General features: G+C 41.9%; 1 protein-coding gene across 9 annotated transcripts in view; it reads right to left on the minus strand.

Moving 5' to 3' along the window:
• Usp3 (ubiquitin specific peptidase 3) overlaps positions 1-21,181 on the minus strand; it is a 74,305-nt gene continuing 53,124 nt past the window's right edge. For 8 of the 9 annotated variants that reach the window (NM_001025424.2, XM_087562798.1, XM_087562797.1 and 5 more), the window contains 7 exons: positions 16,617-16,763; positions 13,925-14,031; positions 13,748-13,828; positions 2,809-2,927; positions 2,455-2,568; positions 2,281-2,348; positions 1-725 (listed from right to left, as the gene is read on the minus strand). In NM_001025424.2, coding sequence (NP_001020595.2) covers positions 560-725; positions 2,281-2,348; positions 2,455-2,568; positions 2,809-2,927; positions 13,748-13,828; positions 13,925-14,031; positions 16,617-16,763 — 802 coding nt within the window. In that variant the 3' untranslated portion in view covers positions 1-559. Of the gene's footprint in view, positions 726-2,042; positions 2,349-2,454; positions 2,569-2,808; positions 2,928-13,747; positions 13,829-13,924; positions 14,032-16,616; positions 16,764-21,181 lie in introns of all 9 variants that reach the window. The other variant, XR_015626788.1, reaches the window with a different exon arrangement.

The following is a 21,181-nucleotide window of genomic DNA, read 5'->3' on the forward strand; positions in this document are numbered from 1 at the left end:
TTGAGCACAGACGCAACGGAACTGACAAATTTATTTAATGCTGAGAAACAGCAACCCTGAGGCACAGGCAGTGGTGATGGCCTGGTCTCCTGACCTTCAGCTACTACGGCCTACAGTCAGAAGGGATTCCTGAGCAGTCACTGTGAAACCGGCGGGTCACAGACCTGCACACACGACCCTCACAACGGAGTCGCTGACCTGCCTGCTATGCAGACAGCAGGCAGGGTGGCTCTCAGCATGTGAGTACAGAGCAATAAAATGTGCCTCCGTGAGAACTGAAAACATTAATATAAAAAGTCAAACAGAACTAAGTTCTGGAAACTACTTATAAAAATTGAATTATTACAACTAAAGCAGCCAATCAAAATGCCTGCTGAGGTTTTCTGGTAGAACAACAAAAATTAGTTGGTGCCCATATTGGGTAAGTTACTACCACTGACCAAACTAAAACCCCAAACTGGAAATTGAAAAGTGCATACTGAAATTAAATCTTGGATCAAGTATTTATGGAGAATGGAAATGTTGTCCGGTATAGTAGATGAATCATGGTCAGGAGGTATCACAGTTTATCTGCTCCAGCTCTGGCCTGACGCTCTACATAAAACAGAATGTAGGCCTTCGCCTTCCCAACGGTCTCCTCATCAGTCACTGTCACAGTGCTGTCATTGAAATGGAACCAGCGGCCTTCGTGAACTGCATATGCTGTGTAATGCCCAGAACCAACCCTGTAAAGAAAAGGCAAAAAGTTTAAAAAAAAAAAAAAGAAAAGACTATAGAAGTAAAATAGTAAATATAAAAAGGGCTGGGTCTTGCACACCTTTAACCCCAGCACTTGGGAGACAGAGACAGATGGGTATCTCTGAGTTTATATAGTAAGTTCTAGGGCTACATAGTGAGACCCTGTCTCAAATGATGAGAAAGGCTACAGAAGTCACAAAAGGATCTTTGGAGCTGAGTGGTGTGAAAGGTCACTGATCTTAATAAGCACAGTAATTAGAGAATAAATCCCAGAGATCTCGTTTGAGAGCTCTTATGTTTACCTTCCTCTAAATCCACAGACAAGGATTGTATTGAAACTGGGAAACAAATAATACACTGACCACAAAAATGAATTTCTAGAACAAAAGAGATGGCACGGAGCCAGCCCAGAAGCTAGAGAGCTGTAACAGCCTTGTATGCATAAGCGGAAGCCTCTAGACCCAAGGAAAGCTGATGCCAGAGAATCTGTCTGCCCTCAAGAAAACTGCTCAGTGGCTTGGTCACGAAGGACTGCCTGTCAGCACTGCCTGGTCAGACAGCAGCAGGTGGAGACCTCTATAACTGCTACAAAGATCCTTAGCCCAGTCTCCGCCTCCCTCTTACTGAGGAAAGAAAACAGCATTAGAGATATGTGGGGGGTAAAGGCAGTCACCATAGAATCCATGCAGAAATTCAGAGAGGACACAAAACTGTCCAGTGCCAACACTGACAGGAAGACAGGGCAACACCCCAACCATAAAACAAGTAGGATGTTAGGGGGAAAAAGGATAATTATTGCCAAATACAAAGTTGCCAGTAGACTGGCAGGAAGGATCAGACAAATTGGGAGACAACTCAGCAAATTATCTTTAGTAAGGATTCCAGGAATAAAAATCAAGATAGAATATAAAAATATTTCCATCAGTAAAGACACTCAGAGTGTCCCTGTTAACTACTAATGTGAAATACACCTGATTTTTCTTATGTCTATGAAAATCCTACAAACTTAGAAGCAGGATGCTTATAAATCAGCAGGGCTCAGCGTCCTGCCCTACTCACAGCTATAACAAGCTGATCGAACCATGTCTGCAGTGAGAGAAGAACGCTGATATGGGTGATGGCTGGCCCAAGTATACTGGTCCAAGTTTGGAAGTAAAATAACTTCTTTATCAGACTAGAAATGAAAAAGATACACCCAAAGTACAACCCAAACTTCCAGGATGAAAAAATAATGGATGTTATTCAACAAAACTAAAAATTAATTTTTAAAAGTAGATGACATGGTACATTATTTCAAATATTACCATTTCTAAATTTGAACTGGCATAAGGAAGCAGGATGTAGTGGTGCAGAGTAATAGATGGAACGCTCCTCATGCTTCACATCCTCCTCAGCAGTGCTCCACAGAGGAACATCCTGTACCCTATCATGACTCCACATTCATGTTTAGGGAGTACTGGGACAACTGGTGAGTAACTGGAAACTGCATGCCATTTTGTGTAGCTACCAAGTACTTCCAACTCTGACAAGCTGACGACTCACCCAGAGCCATGGTGAACAACCACGGCAGCGAGGTCATACAGGCAACTGTCGGGGCCACTGTTCTCTGGCTACAGAAAAAAAGAGAGGGTACCCCAAGGGCTTGGTTAGGAGCAGTTATCAAGGGCAGCCCAGTACCTACTTCTCTGTGAAGACTTCCTCCCCCCGCTGCCTTACCTCTAGTAGGTAGCACTTCATGTCCAGGCCTCTCAGTGGGAACTGAACGTATGTATCTACTTTGTTTCGTAAATATGCTGTCCAGTGAAACCTTTTCAGGTGCAAGCACAGCGCCTGGTAACAAAGCAGGGTGGAGACTGAGAACCAACTCCAACTTAACTCACCTTTCAGTATCTAGAGACTACAGGCTCAGTATATTGGGTGCCCCAGTTTTTCTTGATGCTGACACTGCTCTCTTCCTGTGTGCCTTATACATTATCAAAGGTTTCAGCGTTGGCTGCAGACCTTACAGACCAATCAGAACTGACTGCTCACATGAAGACAGACCCTAACCGAAGGAACCGCGTCACTGACCTTGGGAAGTTTTTGAATCCAAAACTTTTTTGTGGACTTTTGTTTCTTTTTGCACTTATGGCACATATACAACTCCGTCTCATCAAGTTCCTCTAGGTCAGTGAAGCTGCGAAGACAATCTGTGAAAAGATTGGCGTTTGATAGCGTTATAATGAGGTGGCTTTTATAGGGGAGCACCCTGTGGTCAAATGACCAAGTTCCTAGCTTGTGTTTTCAGCTTTGTAACTTTAAAAGTCAGCCACCCTCAGAGCACGCTGAAGACCAGCAATGTTTGCAGGGAAGAAAGCACGTGTTTAAAACACCTAGCTTTTATGTTTTTTAAATAAATGCAAGTAAAGATGGATTCCCAATTAAATCAACATCTCAATAGCTATTTACTCTCAATGTGTGACCCAAGCACATTTAAAAAGGTAAAATTTAGATCAAACATTTCAGTCTTATTTAAAATGAACACAGAGTGAAGAGCTAATCTAAACCCTCTGTCCTAGTTCAATCCCCCAGAGAAGGCAGAGCTGCTGTATTCTTTTAGAGATTTTAACTGATCTGGAGTTTGTAAACTGGCCAGCTGCCGGCTCTGTAGATGAGGCTCTGTTCATAAATGGATGGTCTGGCTGCCTTTACACCGCAAGAGAAAACGAAAGGCCTCTGCTCACTGGGCCTGTACAGGAAATGTTTCTGAACTCCTGCCACAGTTAGTAACTTAGAATTTGTCTGTGAAAGACATGTATCCTGTATGGAAAAATACAAATGTCTCTGTACCCAACTCTCGAACAAGAAACAGGCTCTAATACTTGAGAGGCCTGAGAGCACACCATGTCTGAGAGAGCCGCAGAGTGAAACCCTGTGCAGATGTTTGTCAGATCCAGGTTATTCACTTCCTCAGCTTCTCCCTGATTGTGGCCTCTGGATGTTGTGTTAATCTCTTTGCTTATTTTTATAAATTGTGTATTCTTAAAACAGTGGATTTGCTTGGTAAGTTGGGCAGCAAGCAGAACCTGGCAGGGCAAGGAAAAGCAATGATGCCACTGTTCTCAGAAGTTTCAGGTCAGTCAGCCTTGGCCTCCCTGCTCTAGTGCCAGAACAAGCCCCTTAGGGAGAATCAGGGCAAGGTCTAGCAAAGCTTAGGTGCACCCTGGTATGTGGATGGGCCACCATGGATCATGAGGCCCATGCATTTGTCACTGTGCTATTGCTCCATGATACCAATACCTTTGGGCCACATACAGGCTCCCTCTCAGCTCCCTTCACTTCCTCCCTTAAACCTTTCTCAGCTTTCCCTGTTTTCCTCAGCTTGGTCTGGATGGATCCTATTTATCCTAGTGTCCTCCAGACATAGTGCTTCAGCCTTACCCTTCCTAGAGCAAGCCTCAGCTACTAAACCCAATTTTGTAAGTAATATATAGGACACTGTATCCACATGTCTGTAACCACAGAGACCACTGGCTACAATGCACACTGGCTGGCACTATGACTCCCTTTAGACAGTCACTATGGTACTCTCAAGTTCTGAAACTAACCATGGGTGTTTTCACCAGCCAGTATAGCTGCATCATGTAAAAAGCTAATTGTTTCAGGGTTTAAAGGAAGGGGCCATGAAATGAGGAAAAATCTAAAACTTAAGAGTCAATGCAGTTCCAACTGAGTTCCCAGCAAGGGGCCTTTGAGAAGCTTCAATGACGGCTCACAGCATCCAGCGCATCAGCAAGAGGAAAGCTGACCCCACCCAACTGCCCTATGAAACGAGTCAACATATGGTGAGGAATCAGTCAAAGACCAGGAACAGCCCCCATAAGTAGTTGACACTTGACAAAGAGCACAGACAGGGAAGCTCTGGGGGAAGCAGTACTGACACATGCAGATAGCCATGTGCCAAAGTCATCACCTCGATGGCATTGCACCTCTCACAAAACAACTCGAATAGTAAAAGATGAACTCTTCAAAGACGGCAGTAAACAGTTTAGATAGCTACTTATACGGCAGTGGCTGCAATACCAAAGCAGGGCCCAGGAAAGCACTTACAAAGTAGACAGTATGCAAAAGATACTGTTAGAATTGAAAAGACAAGATGCCAAGTCACTCACAAACACGAGTGCACTTCCATACATTAACAATGCACCAAAAAACAAAAAAACAAAAAAAAAAAAAACAAAAACCAATGCACCAGCCATAAAGGACATGAGACAATTCTATCTGGAGTAGCATAAAAATATAAAACACTCAGGAACATGTTAAAGCAGCAAAAGACTTGCAGATGAAAACTGTGAAGTACTGATTGAAAACAAACATGAGAATACTCCCCCTGGGTGTGGATGGTTTCAGGATGGAAAGCACTGTTACTTAGAGGGTGACTGAGGAGTCACTAGACGGCTCTGCCAGTCTCTTTTGGTAATGGAAATTGTTGCTTTCAAGAAGTTCATGTCTTAGACCAATGGTTCTCAACCTCCCTACTGCTGTGACACTTTCATATGGTTCCTCATGTTGTGGTGACCCCCAACAGTAAAATTATTTTCTTTACTACCTCAGAACTGTGAATTTGCTCATGTTGAGAGAGAGAGAGAGAGAGAGAGAGAGAGAGAGAGAGAGAGTGTGTGTGTGTGTATGTGTGTGTGTGTGTGTTTTCCAAAGGTCTTAGGTGATCCCAAGGCCCACGGGGGTCTCAACCCACAGGGTGAGAACTGCTGTAGAAGTAGGCACTGACATTTAACGAGTGGATATCTGACCATTCAGAGCAACTCATCTGCAACTCTTGAAACCAAAACAAAATGCAGAGGATACTAGCTGGTCTGCCATCCACCATGTCCATGCCTACTACACCTCGTCAGCCATGTGGGCAGGATGGGGCTCCAGCACACTTCACACAGGCAATGGCATGGCTGGTCTATACACTGCACACCAGCACCCTGCCGTAACCTCCTCCCTCGGGAAAGCCTAGTGTAAGTGCTCCTCAGTGCTCGTCTGTTCTCTGCACCGTGTCCCAGTGTCTCCTCACCCTTCCTGCCCTCTTGAGATGCTTTCAGTGACTCCCCAGTATTTTTCCTCACCTAAATTACAGGCAAGAAGATCAAGATGAGGTCATAGGAAAAACCAAAATGCACCAGAAGGTATAAACAGAGTAGGTACAGTGATGACCGTGAGTGGCAGATGCTAGATTGGTTTTAAATTGGGTAGCTCTAACTGCTTTAAGAACTCCATTCAGTGCTTCTCCATCTCCCTCCTCTTCAGCTGGCTCTGGAGCTCTACACCTGCCAGGACAGATGTAACCGTAATATCACCGAAGCTGCATTAGGTCAGAATGCTCCAAGGGAGCCTCCCAGGAAACTGAGTAAAGGGACAACAGTGGAACCTGGCTGGGTTTACAGGGATCTGCCCACTGAAGCAGCCTCCACTCTGGGATTTCCAAAAGCTCTCTTCTCTTAGTGCTCCAGGAACCCTAGTACTTTATCTCATGGCAAAACAGAAAACAAGCCCAGTGTGCCTGTTCCATTTAAAAACTGCAAACTTTGATGTTTTGAGTTGCTCTGCTTTGCCTTCTTAAGACAGGGTCTCACTGTGTAGCCTAGGCTGGGCCAGAATTCAGGAGGATTCTCCTGCCTCCACTTTTTAAATGTCAGGGTCCAGCTGTATACTTACCACACCTAATCTATAAACAACTTTCAAGTCACAATGTTAAAGAGCCATGGTATAATCTGGCAACATGCTAAAAGATGCTGTGCTCTTCTGGGTTTTGTTACTTGGCCAGTTTTCCCCAAATTCTAGACTTACCAGGTTTCTTGCAAAAAACAAAAAGGGGTGTGTGTGTGTGTGTGTGTGTGTGTGTGTGTGTGTGTGTGTGTGTGTGTACACGTGTGTCATTCTCAGGCATGTCACTCGCCTCCCTGGAGAAAGTTTACTCTTTGCCCTGGAGCTCGATAACTAGACTGACCGGCCACCAAGTTCAAGAGACCCTCCTCTGTCTTCCTCCCCATTGTAGAGACCACAGCCTGCCTGGCATTTCTACCTCTGAAACAAGTACTCCATAGCCTTGTCCTTTGCCAACTAGAAAATGCTTTTCTACTCTAAGGAAGGCCATTTGTAAACATATATACGCACACGCAGACACTGCTTTTTTTTTTTTTTTTTTTTTTTAAGAATGCCTACCCAGAGACAGCGTATCTTTAATGTCCACAGAAGTGAGCACTGTCAGAGTGGGCCCAGAATGCACCGGTGTGTTGTTCTGTTGATGCCCATATCTGAAAGCAAACTGCATGGCTTATGAAGTCCACTATGAGCACCCTCACCTTGCCAAAGCTTCATTGATCTCTGCTCATCTATTGTTGAGGGTATGGGTAAGGGGTGCTGACAGTACATTATTCCATTTCTAGGGAGAAATGACACCACTTTTTGAAACTCAAGATTCTCACATTTGAGGGCCTCTGTTTCACAACTGGCAGTTTTCCACATGAAAGAAACTGTCCAAATAGCATCTCCATGGAAAGAAAGAGGTAAAACCAGTTTGTTTTAGTCATTAGATCATCTTTTGAACTCTGCAAAGAATAACTTTGTGAACCCATAGTTGGAAAGTATACAGGATACATACTTTATTGCCTTTAAAACTATATAATTATAAATGTTCCATTTATAAAAAAAGTCAGAAAAACATTAGGTACAGTTCTCCTGGATCACACCTTCATCAGAAGTGTTCTTAAGAGTTGCAATGCACGCAAACCACTGAACTGAGGACGGGACCCCCGTTGAAGTTATCAGAAAGGACTGGAAGAGCTTGAAGGGGCTCGAGACCCCATATGAACAACAGTGCCAACCAACCAGAGCTTCCAGGGACTAAGCCACTACCCAAAGACTATACATGGACTGACCCTGAGCTCCAACCTCATAGGTAACAATGAATAGCCTAGTAAGAGCACCAGTGGAAGGGGAAGCCCTTGGTCCTGCCAAGACTGAACACCTACTGAGGGTGATTGTTGGGGGGAGGGTGGTAATGGGGGGAGGATGGGGAGGGGAAGCCCATATAGAAGGGGAGGAGGAGGGGTCAGGGGGATGTTGGCCCAGAAACCGGGAAGGGGAATAACAATCGAAATGTAAATAAGAAATACTCAAGTTAATAAAGATTAAAAAAATTATACTCAAAAATAAAAGAAATTCTGGGAGAATTACCCTCCCTAACCTTAACAAAAAAAAAAAAAAAAAAAAAAGAATTGCAATGCACATGAACTGTGCCTAATGGTGCAGGCTTTACCCTAGCTGCTTAGGAGACTAAGGCAGGAGGGTTACAAGCTTAGGTCTTCTTGGGCTACGGAGTGAGCTTACAGACGAAGTGGGTACTTAAAAGACCCTGTCCCCAAATAAAAGATGTCGAAGGCTTTGCACACAGCTCAGCAGTGTGCCTGCCGACCTGTGTGCAAGCTTCTAGGTGAGCCTGGGTTCAACAGAGTCCACTCATGAAAAACAAAGGCACCCATTTTTTATCTTGCCTAAATTTCATCATTAGTCTCTTACATACTTCTATATGTTAATGTATTGTATTTATATATTCACTCACTCACAAGCGACTTTACAATATTTTGTGACTGTTCCTTTGGTGCAGCTATTCATGTTATCTTTCTAATCACAAAACAAAATCTATTCCACCCTGACCTACTGGAGGTCACTGGAGGTCACTGGAGGTCACTGGAGGTCACTGGAGGTCACTGGAGGTCACTGGAGGGTTGAATCTATGCCAGTTTTGATTCCAGTCTCTGGCAGTAAGCGGTGCTCTCACAGAAAAATACTGGCAGAACACCTACCAAGGCAAACTGGGCAGGCCTTCTCAAGAACTACCTCCCACCTGTGCGTGAGGTTAGAATTGTCACCTGATTGGAAATCACAGCCCTGGATGTGAAGGAACTGCTCTAGCAACTCTAGAGCCCAGCAACTCCCAGGCCAAAACCAGGGCTGTGCTCTAGGTCAATGATGCTACTAGAAATATGTCCACTGTGGTTTGATTTGGCCTTGCTCCAGGTTTGAAATTTTTCTTTGTAATATGCACATGTTTTTGTATCAACAACTACTGTTTCAGCCTTTTAGAACATCCCTACCCAGTTTCCATCCCATCTCCACTTGGCTTCTTTAGTGTCTGGTAAACAACATCTGCCTACAGAGAAACTGCTGAACAAATTTAGGGAGGAATTTTGAAGCAAAGTGTGGGGCTACCATGCTGAGTCTTCACACACACATCATGGTTGAGGTTTTTATTTATTACTTTCTTCTTCTAGGTTATTTGTTTCTTTTATGTAGCCCTATGTAGCCCAGGCTACCCTCAAACTCAAAATCCTCCTGTTCTGGCTACAAGTGCTGGGATTATCAGGAGTTCTCTACCATGCTCAGTGGTCTTGCATATTTTAAAGTATATTATTGAATACTTGTGAGTTTTTGCTGCTACTAGGATAGTCTTTTGCTGTGTCCAAAATGAATTGTTTTTCCTCTATTTTCTTGTTTTTAATTTTTATTGTATTTTGTGTATGTAGCTGTTTGTCTACATGTATGTTCCTACATCATGTCTTTACAATACCCCAAGAAGCCAGAAGAAGGCATTGAATGGCTTATAGCTGTGAGCTACATGTGTGTTCCTGGGATTGAACCCAGGTCCTCTGGAAGAGCAGACAGTGCTTTTAATTCTGGACCATCTCTATCAGAGCCTTTTTCTATTTCCTGTGCGACCCACTCACTCAGCTTTTCTGTGTTTAGAATTAGTTAATTAAAGTACTACTTGTGTACCTTGATTTTTTATAAAGTGAAGAATGAGTGGGGCTGAGGATGTATATAGTTCAGTGGGAGAGAGCTTGCCTAACATGCATGCCTGAGGCCCTGGGTTCAGTGAAGCTGAGTGAGCTCAGGATGTAGCTCAGTGGTCAAGTGCACACTTAGCATGTGTAAGGCACTTGGTTCTGTATGAGAGGAAGGGGAGGGAGGGAGACAGACTGATAAAATGTTTTAGGTATGTAATCAATCCATCTGCAAATGCTGACAGTTTGCTCCTTCCTCTTCTGTCGTTTATTCATTTTGCCTATTGGCCTCTTCCTCCAGAAGAGGGTGAAGTGAACACACTCAGTAGCAGGGCTCCCAGCTTGTCATGGTTTAAAGGTGGAATTCCCTGCCATAAGTACATGTATTTGAACCATGTGTTGTCTGGGCAGGCTGTGTAATCTTAAGAAGTGGAGCCTGGCTAAAGGAGGTAGGCCACTAAGGAATAACCCTTGCAGTGATACCAGAGATTTGGATCTGCTGTGAGTGAGCTCTGTGCTTTCCAGTCTATAACATGCTAAGTTATACCACAAGCTCCCACTGCCATAGCCACAGAGAGAACCCTGTCTTCATGCCCTTCCCATCATGGTGGACTATTGACCTCTTACACCATGAGCCAAAATAAACCCTTTCTCCTCGATGTTGCTATCTCTGTGTTCTCTTGTGTTAGAAAAGTAACACAGAGAAGTGGTATCAAGAAATGGAATCTGTGTTGTCATAAATTTGACTTTAAGATCTCTGTGGGCTTGTAGAAAGAATATATAAAAGTTTAGAGCAACAAGGTAGAGATGCCCTAGAATTATGTCAGCAGAGCTTAAAAGCTTTTCTGGAAGGAGTGTAAAAAGATCAGAACCCCAATAGAAATGCAGACAGTAGAGTGATCTCCTGAGGTTGAAGGACTCTACTGGGAATTGGCATACAGGCTACAGTCTGCAATATCTGTCTGTGTCCTGCTACCCTGAGTGAAGCTGAATTATGTCATGGACTAGTTTATTTGGTGGAGAAAATTTTAAGACAGTATAATATACAGATTGTATCATGGTTACAGCTCACTACTTTTCCATATTTACACAGAAGTAGAGAAAACATTAAGAACATGTGTAGTTTTGGAGGGAGGTGTGAGCAGTTGAAACTGGATGAAGTGGCTTGAACGAAGCTATGTGGTTAAAATGATTAGTATTGTTAAAAGGTGTATCTTACAATCTAGAGCCATTGAGACAGATGGCTTAGTGGGTAAAGGCATCTGCAGCCAAATCTGATCCCTAGGACCCATGAGGTAGAAGGAGAACAGACTCTTCCAAGCTGTCCTCAGATCTCTACCTACACAACTGTAATACCATTTAAATGTATTCTGTTGAGACAACAGAATTGGTAACCTGAGAGCAAGACTTCACCCAGTGAGGTCTCCAGGGCATAAACATACAAATTCATTTGAAAGGAGAGGGCTTGAATAGAGCACAAGATTCAAGGCTCTAGTAAAGACTCAAAGGGACGTCCTAGGACAATGTCCAGGTCCAGCTCTGCAGCAGATTTGAAGCATGTACAAGGTTACAGATTAATCATGCATTTCCATCTCTACACAATACAATCCAACACACCTAGTTGTAGAGGATGATTGTCTAGTGTACAGAAATAATGTTTGCTTTGTATTTGGATGGTTCCATGTGAGGTATAGTGTTAAATCTTCTGACTTGAGCCATTTCTTAATACATAATGGACTTGTATCTCTTTCCAATCCTTTAGACTTTGGATCTAGGTGCATCTTTACCAGTGAAATGTACAACTTGTACGCAGCAAGGGTAGAACTTTAAAAATTCTGCATTGCAAAGTAGTAGACAAGACGACTTATTAGTCATAAGGAGGCTACAAAGCCCCCACACACATTTCAACTGTGTCATAGTTTGTAGGTTTGTTTTTATTTCTTATTCATAGTAGATATACGACTTTAAATTCCTGGATGTCAAAACCACTAAAAAATAAGTAAGTAATGTAATTGACAGTGGCAGTTTAAACCTCTCAGGGAAGCTCCATGGGTTCAGAGTGGACGTTCTAACTATACAGAAGTTTACTGAAATGGAGAGGATTGGAAACTGAGCAAGTGTTTGAGTGGCTTGCTTAAAATAGCTGTGTGACAGCTTTGTGAGTTGTTTTAAACTACTTTGCATGTTGTCTCTGGGCTGGCTAACTTAAACTGCTTACATTTAAGATTACTACTGATAGTGTTTTCTTCATTTATCTGGTGGTTTTGTGTATTTTTTGTTTTATCTCCCTTTTTTTAATTTGGTAGTTTCCTGTCATGCAAATGCTTCACTCTTCCTGAGTACAGTACATTCATGTATTTTTCATGATAACAGCTCCCAGGCTGTTGACTGAATACATAATTTAACCCCATTTTGGCCTATTAGGTTTCTGCTGTAAGAACTACTATAAATACAATGACTATTCTCCAAGTTGCTTTTCTCTTGCTGTCTTCAGAATTATTTTGTACTTCTGACATGTTCACTATAACACATCTTTGGTGACAGTCTATTTTCTGTTGAATGTGGTGCTCTGAGCTTCTAGTATGTGTGGGCATCCAGTTTCTCTGAAGATTTGAAAAGTTTTCAGTGTCCTTCACCTTGCCTTTACTATGTGGAGGAAGTCCTTTACTCACTTCATGTGCCCTATAACTCTCACAGTTTTTGTTCTATATTCGCCCATACTGTAGCAGTTCAAACATGGTTAGTACCAGAGCATGTGGCTTTGCCTGCAGTTCTGGAACTTACGGACATGGACAACTATTGTTCCATCCGACTATCTCAAGGGCAATTCTGGCTAACACTAGAGCTTTTCTGTATCTGTGGTGCTAACTGTAGGTGAGAAGGTCTCTAGTTCCTACGTGCTAAATCCAACTGATGCCAAGCGTAGCCATCTTAGCTGTGTTTCTGGATAAGTAGTTCCAACTCCCTCAGCAAGGGGACAGCAGTAATAACACTGGTGTTTTGGCACAAGCAGGTATGAGTGGGACTCAGAAGAACTTCCTCCTCCTTTCTGGTACACTGTATCCCCTAAGGTGGGATGTGGTCTATCAGTGGTTGCTAAGCAGCTTGGGCTCTAGGGTAGCACAGTGAATTGCTCTTGAAGCAGCTCCTCCCACAAAGAATCTCAGGCTAGTGGGCTGTGGAGGCCTGTGGTTAGGCCCTGTGTCTGCTGCAGGTGGAACTGCTGGCGTTTTATTGCCTACCCTGTTCGTTGCCGTGGAGGAGCCACTGGCTAGGACTGTTAGAGTCCTGCAATTTGCTTTGTCCTAGTTTCTGATGCCTTTTTGACTCCCCATACTGATTTATAAAGTTCCCCTATTCCCTCAAACCATCACTTCCTGGGCTGGAGAGATGGCTCAGCGGTTAAAAGCTATGGCTGCTCTTCTAAAGGTCCTTGAGTTCAATTCCCAGCAACCACATGGTGGCTCACAACCATCTACAATGGGATCTGATGCCCTCTTCTGGTGTGTCTGAAGACAGCTACAGTGTGTGTGTGTGTGTGTGTGTGTGTGTGTGTGTGTGTGTGTGTGTATTTTAAAAAAAGGTTTGTTTTTTTTTTAAAGCATCACTTCTCAAGATACACATTTCTTCACTGAGTGTGGGGACATATGTCTTGAGTTGAGTTGAAGGTGCAGTCTGGTCTACACAGACAGTTTCAGGGCATCTGGAGCTGCAGTTTTCTTCTGTGCCTAATGGCATACAAAGCACTTCCATACAGCCATCTGGAATCTTTCCCCATAAATTTTCAATCAGGTCTTTTTCTTTGATTACCTAATACTCATTAAGGAAAAAATGAATTCAAAATTTCTCACAGTATAGGAGAATTTTAAGGGTCTTGCCATTAAAAGCCAGTCTTGGGACCTACCTAGACATTATGTCACTTATTTCTGAAATTATTGTTGTAACTGATGAAACTCCAGTAAATATTCTTTCCTTTGTTTGAAGATATTTGTGGGATAAACTAAATCCTGTTTCATTTGGCTAGAAAAAAAAGCCAATATTAAAAAGATAGATCTAAATATTTTACCCTTATGAAATGGGGTCTGGGGAGTAAGAGCAGCACAGATGTGAACCACACGCAGAAAAAAATGCTGAACAAACTATGAGCTCTGACAGGAACACCCAACATTAAATACACTTACCTCGTAAGGAGCAAACAGGCCCATTTTCCTGATTCTTAGAGCGCTTGCTTCTGAACTGACTTGGAATATCTAAGGAGAGATCTTAGAAGGAGATAACCAGAGTTGTTAAAGGCATGTGACTTTACCACAGGTTCACCAAAGAACACAGCAGCAGATACCCTGGCCAGTAGGTCTTACCTAGGAATGGATCAAACTTCCTCGACTCTGTCCCACATATGAGGCAGTTGACCTCATTCTGGAGAATTCCTCCAAATATTGTTGTGACAACAGTTGATGCTCCATTTCTAAAGACAACACCACATGGAAAACAGCTTGGTAAAATGCTCTTTTGATCCTTAAAACATTAACACTGGGCAAACAGATCTCCAATATGACTGAATACGGAACCAGATGACAGCTTCATCATCCCTAATATACCCCTCAAAAAAGAAGCAACTGCCTTACATGTTAATCTTTCACTTATGCAAGGCCTTGCTGAGGATACAGAATGCTACAAACTATTTACTTAAAGAAGTAAAGACATTTAATGCAGATTAAGTAAAACAGTTCCTTATGAAACAAAGAAAAACTTAACCACCCTAATGCTCCAATAATAGTTACGTCTCTGCTCCAGCTCCACTAACAGAACGAGGAAAGCAGAAGGAAGAACACCTGACGCAAAGCTTGCTAGAGAGGAAATGCTCATACCCAGCAGCAGTTCGAGTGCTCACCATTATTTTATCTGTAAAAAGTAAGGTAACTGGGGCTGGAGAGATGGCTCAGAGGTTAAAAGAACCAATTGTTCTTCCAGAGGTACTGAGTTCAATTCCCAGCAACCACATGGTGGCTCACAACCATCTGTGATAGGATCCAATGCCCTCTTTCTGAAGACACTACAGTGTACTCAATATACATAAAATAAATAATTCTACAAAAAGAAAAAAAAAGTCAGGCAACATCTCCTCTTGCTGGAATCTTACCCACAGGAGGCTCAGGATCAGGACAGAGCACCTGGAATAGTGAATGTCCCAGAATAGGAGTGTCAGTCTGAGCGTCCACGCTGCTTGTGAAGTGAGCACTCCTAACTGTGTATATTCTGCTATTCCTGCTTGTCAGTGGAGAGTCAGAACGCAGGTCATGTAGCTATTCTTCACACTCAGCCCTTTATTTAACCAAGACATTATCAATGGATAGTGAGGTTGGTGGCTCGGTGTCTGCTCTCATTAATAGTGCTATGATGGCCAAGTGTCAGGCCTGATATATTTTTAATACTTGCACTCAGGAGGCTGTGGCAGGCAGATCTTAAAGCAGAGTTTAAGAGCAGCCTGATTTACATAGCGAGTACAGTGAGTGCACAGTGTGACCCTGTCTCTAATAATAATAGTAATGATAATATAACAAATGCTTGTACATGAGCCCTGTGAGACTATAAGCAATTAATTGAACCAGAAAATAAGCCATATTTTGCCTGTAACAACTAGGTTCTCTTAGATTGAACAGCACCTTCTGCACCACATGAAGTTAAAGCTCCTTTGATGATGCAGACAAAAACCTATGCAAGCAACTTCTCCACTGCATACAAAAGAAATGGATTTAAAAGGATAAAAGGACATCAGGAATTACAGGACATAACCATCTCAGGGTTTCCTTTATATCCATGTCATAACAAGAACACATGAAATGCACTGAACATGAAGGGCAACAACTGACCCTTTTGTGCCAGTGTGCAGATGCACGCTTGCCTTGAACTGAGATGGAAACTGCTTCATTAAAGCAGCACATTAAACTCATCCCACAGTCCCTTCCTGGAAGAAATCAAGTTGCAGCCACATGATGGGTATGGCATTAAGATTCATAAATAACGGTCCCCAGCTCCGAAAAAAAGAACCAAAAAAAAAAATTCATAAATAATTTCCAAAGTGCTTGCTGTTCTGTTGTATTAGCGTTTCTATCTCATTACCACCAATTCCTTCCTGTAAGAAATGCTTTTAACAAATACCTCCTCCCGTGAAATGAAGGAAATAAAAGGAAAGCTTGGTTTTAGTATTTCAATTTTTTTCGCTGGCTGTCCTGGAACTCACTCTGTAGACCAGGCTGGCCTCGAGCTCAGAGACTTGCCTGCCTCTGCCTTGTGAGTGCTGGGATTGAAGGCATGCACCAACACCGCCTGGCTGAAAGTACCAGGCTTTAAATAAAGAATACTGAAGCTGGTGCTAAAGCATATCCTGTGAAGACTACACAGTGCAGTTCACTGGAAGGCCCATGGCATCATAAAATAATGATACTCCTCATTTCAGACAGGCTAACTTTGATAGTATTTTTTATATATGAATATGCCATGATAATATATAAACTTACATTTTTATTTAACACTAGTTTTAAATTGATGCTAGAAGGAAAAACAGCTCAACTGGATCTTAAGTCTTCCCTTTCTATACTAAACTCTGACTGGAACTTATGTTCCTGAGGAAGCTGGCAATTCAACCCAGTTACGTTTCTGTGATGCTGCAGGATTTGAAGGTGAGTGCCAACTACCAGAAAGTACTAGTCACTCCTTTCTTTCTTTGGGGAATGTGTCTTATAAATCCTAGTTAAAGAATCCTACATAGATAATACTGGCAACAGAAAAAGGCTGAGCATGCACAAGCTAACATGGCAGGCATACTCTGTGAGTTCCAGGCTAGCCAAGGGCTGGACAATAAAGCTGTCATTAAAAAAAAAAAAGTAAATGACTAGAATCCAGACTGAAATAATAATTTCTTTCTCAGCAAAACAAATACTCATATATCAGAGTACGTGTCATAGTAAGGGACAAGAAAAAAAAATTACACATGGCAATACCAGCAGTCATTTCTGAGGGTTCTAAAAGTAAACATAAGCTAAGTCTTACATGCAGCATTTGTTATTTGCAGACAGTGTAGAATTCTCCTGTAGAATTGCTGAGCGGGAAACACCGTTGAAGCCACCCTGAAGTTCCAAGTGCAGATGATCCAAAAGGTAACGCATGAATTCATGGGCATCCTGCTGCTGATAACCCCTTCAAGTCAACAGACACAGTGTGAGAGGATGTTCTGCCTGCTCACTAATCATCATGAAGGACTGCAGCCCCATGCTCACAAGCACACCTCCAGCACCCCGGCCTCTGCCTCACAACTTCCATATGTGATACCTATTTCTCCTAACTTCAAAAACCATGGAATATTAGAGCTAATTGGATGTGTTGTAACTTTCACTGATCTCTCCACTTTAGAGATAAACTGAGGAACAAATGAGGTGGTAGCATGTGATTTACCTAAAATCATAAAAGAGTCATGGAGTAGGATACAAATCTGCACCTTTTAAACAGACCCTGAAATTTCCCACTCTCCATAGCTCCTCTCTAGAAAAGACCTAAAACTTTAAATTTTACAACTTACCCTAACCTGAAAACTATGTCTAAGCCTATACTAAAATAAATTTAGAGCACTATATATAAAAAATCGCAATAATAAATAATATTTTAGTTAAAAATGCAGAAATCGCTTTATTCAGTCTAGGTTGTCTTAAATATAAAATATAGAATTAGCAACTATCAACATATGTTCAAATATTTCTAAAGTTAGTAAGAACATAGCTATCGAGTACAGCTGGGAGGTGATGGTGCATGCCTCTGATCCCAGCACTCGGAAGACAGGCAAATCTCTCTGAATTCAAAGATGTTTGATATACACAGTAAGTTCTAGGGCAGCCAGGGCTGCACAGAGAAACCCTGTCTTAAAAAAAAAAAAACCAAACAAACAAACAAACAGAAACCTGTCAAAATGCATAGTCTTAAACATCCCAGCAATTGGGAGGCAGAGGCAGGAAGATCTCTTTTGAGTTCAAAGACAGTCTTTCTTTTTTTTTTCCCATCTTTATTAACTTGAGTATTTCTTATTTACATTTCGATTGTTATTTCCCTTCCCAGTTTCTGGGCCAACATCCCCCTAACCTTTCCCCCTCCCCTCTCTATGGGTGTTCCCCTCCCCAGCCTCCCCTCCGTTACCACCCTCCCCCCAACAATCATGTTCACTGGGGGTTCAGAAAGACAGTCTTTCTACATAGTGAGTTCTAAGCCATGGCCACATAGTGATACCCTGTCTCAAACCTAAAAAGAAAGGGGGGTGGTTTATATAGATATATAGATTGATTCATCTTATTTGACTTTTTAATTTTAGAATTAACTGCACTTCAATAAAATATAATGTATTCCTTATAATTTTTTTAAAGATTTCATTTTGGCTAGGTGTAGTGATGCCCATCTTTAATCTAATCACTAGGGAGACAGAGGCAGGCAAAACTATGTGAGTTCAAGGCCAGCCTGGTCTACATTTCAAGTTCTGGTCAGCCAGGGCTACACAGAAAGACCCATCTCAAAGAAGTAAAAATAAGTAAAAAGACTTTATCTTGTGTATATCAATATTCACATGCATATCTGTATACCATGTAAATGCCTGATGCCTATTGGAAGGCATTAGTTGATGGATCCCCTGGAACTGAACTTACCAACTATGTGTGCCACCATGTGGATGCTGGGAATCAAACCCAGCTCCTCTATAAGAACTAAAAGCTACCTCAATCGATGCGCCATCTCTCCAGCACCCTATAACTAATTCATTCTAAAGACTTTCAGAAGTATTACTCAGTATTTTGTAGTTTCAATTGTTTCCCAGTTATATAATCCAGGCTTCAGAATCCTCTACAGCTGCCTGGGTTTCTCTCCCTTTGTAATCGGCATAAACGACACTGTAGGTTTTAAAGGTATTGTAGTGATTACTGTCAACTAATGAGGAAATAGGTTATGAAAACCCAAATGCAGTCTGTTACAGACCAGAAAAAAGAAATAACAGCGTTCTCAATGGTAACAGGGTTCTTTACAATTAATTGTTAGACCTAAGATTATCCTCTTCTTTGATGCCTACAGAAAGACTAACTGAAAATCTGTCAAAATGATGATATGAGAAACCACACTGCAAATACATAACACCTAAAGGACCTGGAAGTGTCCTTCCTAAATGGAAGGCCAGGAAAGAAACATACTGATGGAGCACAGTACAGTAGAACAAGGGTCTCTTTATAACTTGTGGTGCACATCTCAATGACAGTCCCTGCTTTGATAAAGAATAACCCAACAGTGGTTATCGATTGCCACCTGGCCAGGTGTGAAAGCACACATTCTGAATAATGAACATCATGATTGGCATACCTGTATGATACTATGTACTGGTACTGCCTAAACAAGATGGCTAAGACCAATGTAGAGTTACACTACAAGCACTGTTGGGTGTGGTGTGGATGCCTGTTAATCCTAGCACTCATCAGGCAGAGGCAAGAAGAGCACTAAGTTCCAGACCTGCCTACACAACTGAGTATGACCTCATCTCAAAGGGAAAATAAAATAAAAAAAAAAAATCAAAATTATTTCACACAAGTGTTCCACTGAGCTACTTTGAAGACAGAGGTGGGAGAATCAAAAGTTCAAGGCCAACCTGGGCAACCTAACAAGACTCTGTCTCAAACTAAAAAGGACTGAGGATAGCTCAGTGGTAGATCATGTGCCTAATATGTGCGAGAACATAGATATTTAAAATATATTAGAGTTTTCTTTTTCTTTTGAGTATGGGGGGTAGAACAAGGTCTTACTGTGTGTGCTACCCACCTCAAACCTGCAATCCTCCTGACTCAGTCCTGAGGGCTAGGATGTGTGTCATCACTCCTGGCCCATTAATGGCTCTTGACTAAATGACTTATTATTATACTGTTTGCATGCCTGGTAGAATTTTAAGTTCTATTCACATTTAAAATAGCTTTTAACTCAGAAAGTTACACGTTTTAGGAACTCAAGGCATATCAGGTTGTACATGGAAGCAAAAATGGCAAGTAGATACAGAATGCAAGTAAATACCATAACCTGATTTGATTCTATGATTTATTCATTTTTATTTTAAGTGCATTGATGTTTTGCCTACATGTATGTCTGTGTGAGGGTATGAGATCCTCTGGAACAGGGGAACAGACAATTGTGAGCTATCATGTGGGTGCTGGGAATTGAACCCATACTGTTCTTTGGAAAAGCAACCACTGAGCCATCTCTCCAGCCTACAGCGTCCCCCTCCCCCATTTTGATTTCTAAAGCGGCTTCTCTGAAGTAAACATGTAAAGCTGGATCCTAAAGAAAGAGTTCAGGATCACAAGGCAAATACAGTGGACAGAAGCAGTTGGCACAGACACCAAGACCACAAGGCTACTCATGTTGATGGAAGCAAGCGAGAGTAATAGAGGCTAGCACAAACACTTTGATCCACTTTCAGGAAACCATACATGTATGTGTACATAAGGCTGTTCATCTCAGCACTGTTAGGAACAGCAACACCTGAACATGTAAAAGATTATCACCGAATGCATACATGGAGATCTAGTAACTTGTTGTTTCCAGAAAACAGAAGGATAGTGAGGAACTAGAGTGAAAGAAAACATTCACTGCCTATCCTAATCTTAATCTTTTAAATTTGAACTGTGTCTATTTTGTCTACCAAAATAAACTAAAATGTATTTTCTTTAAAAAAAAAAAAAAAAAAAAAGACAGACAGGAGACGAGGCAGGGAATTCAAGGAAAGTATACATACAGTCAGTAAGTGTATGCACACTGGAAAAGGTCAAAACATGAAGAAATTTCCATGCTACTAGCCTTGATGTGTACAAAAAAGCTGCTGGTTACATTCACGGTTTTTTGGCCATGCTCACTTCAGAGGTAAAAGGTGCATGTCTGTGTTTCTGAACCATCAAATGTTCACCCCAGAAAGTTAGTTTCCCAGGCCTTGTCTTGCATTAAACAAGAAAAGCAGGCTTTAAAACATGAAAATGGTTTGAGGTTATAAATAAATACTATAGGAGCATAATCCAAGACTAACTGTGCTTCCACACGACCATGGTTTAAGAATCACACTTATAGGTGAGGGCTATGATAGGAAAGCCCCACCAGAGCTCAGTGGCACTACCATCAGCATCCTCACAGAACCGTCGTGAAAGCCCTACCTCCCAGCTTACACCTGGGTGCTGTGTGGTGATAGTCATAAGACCTGCATTTTTCAACAAAGGAAAATTCTTTGATTACATGAAAATGGAGAACAATATCAATTACTGCAAAACAAGAAGAAAGTTTGGCTGATGCTCAGCAGTAATTAAGGAGACATCAAAACTCATACGGATCAGAAATCACCCAACTTCTCAATATGGCTATCTCTTCTAAGTTCTTTCATTTATCAGTGGAAATAATAAAATTAGTAAATTCAGCCATTAACTAAATCATGTTCGCAGACAGGCTACAGGAAGGGCAGTGACATGGTGAGTTTGGAGAAAGGCAGATTGTACTATATTAAAATAGGGGAGTGTGCTACAACTGGCTGAGCCTGCTCAATGCTTGACCAGTGGTACCCA

Source organism: Rattus norvegicus, chromosome 8, assembly GCF_021556685.1.
Source record: "Rattus norvegicus strain SHRSP/BbbUtx chromosome 8, alternate assembly SHRSP_T2T, whole genome shotgun sequence".
NCBI lineage: Eukaryota > Metazoa > Chordata > Mammalia > Rodentia > Muridae > Rattus > Rattus norvegicus.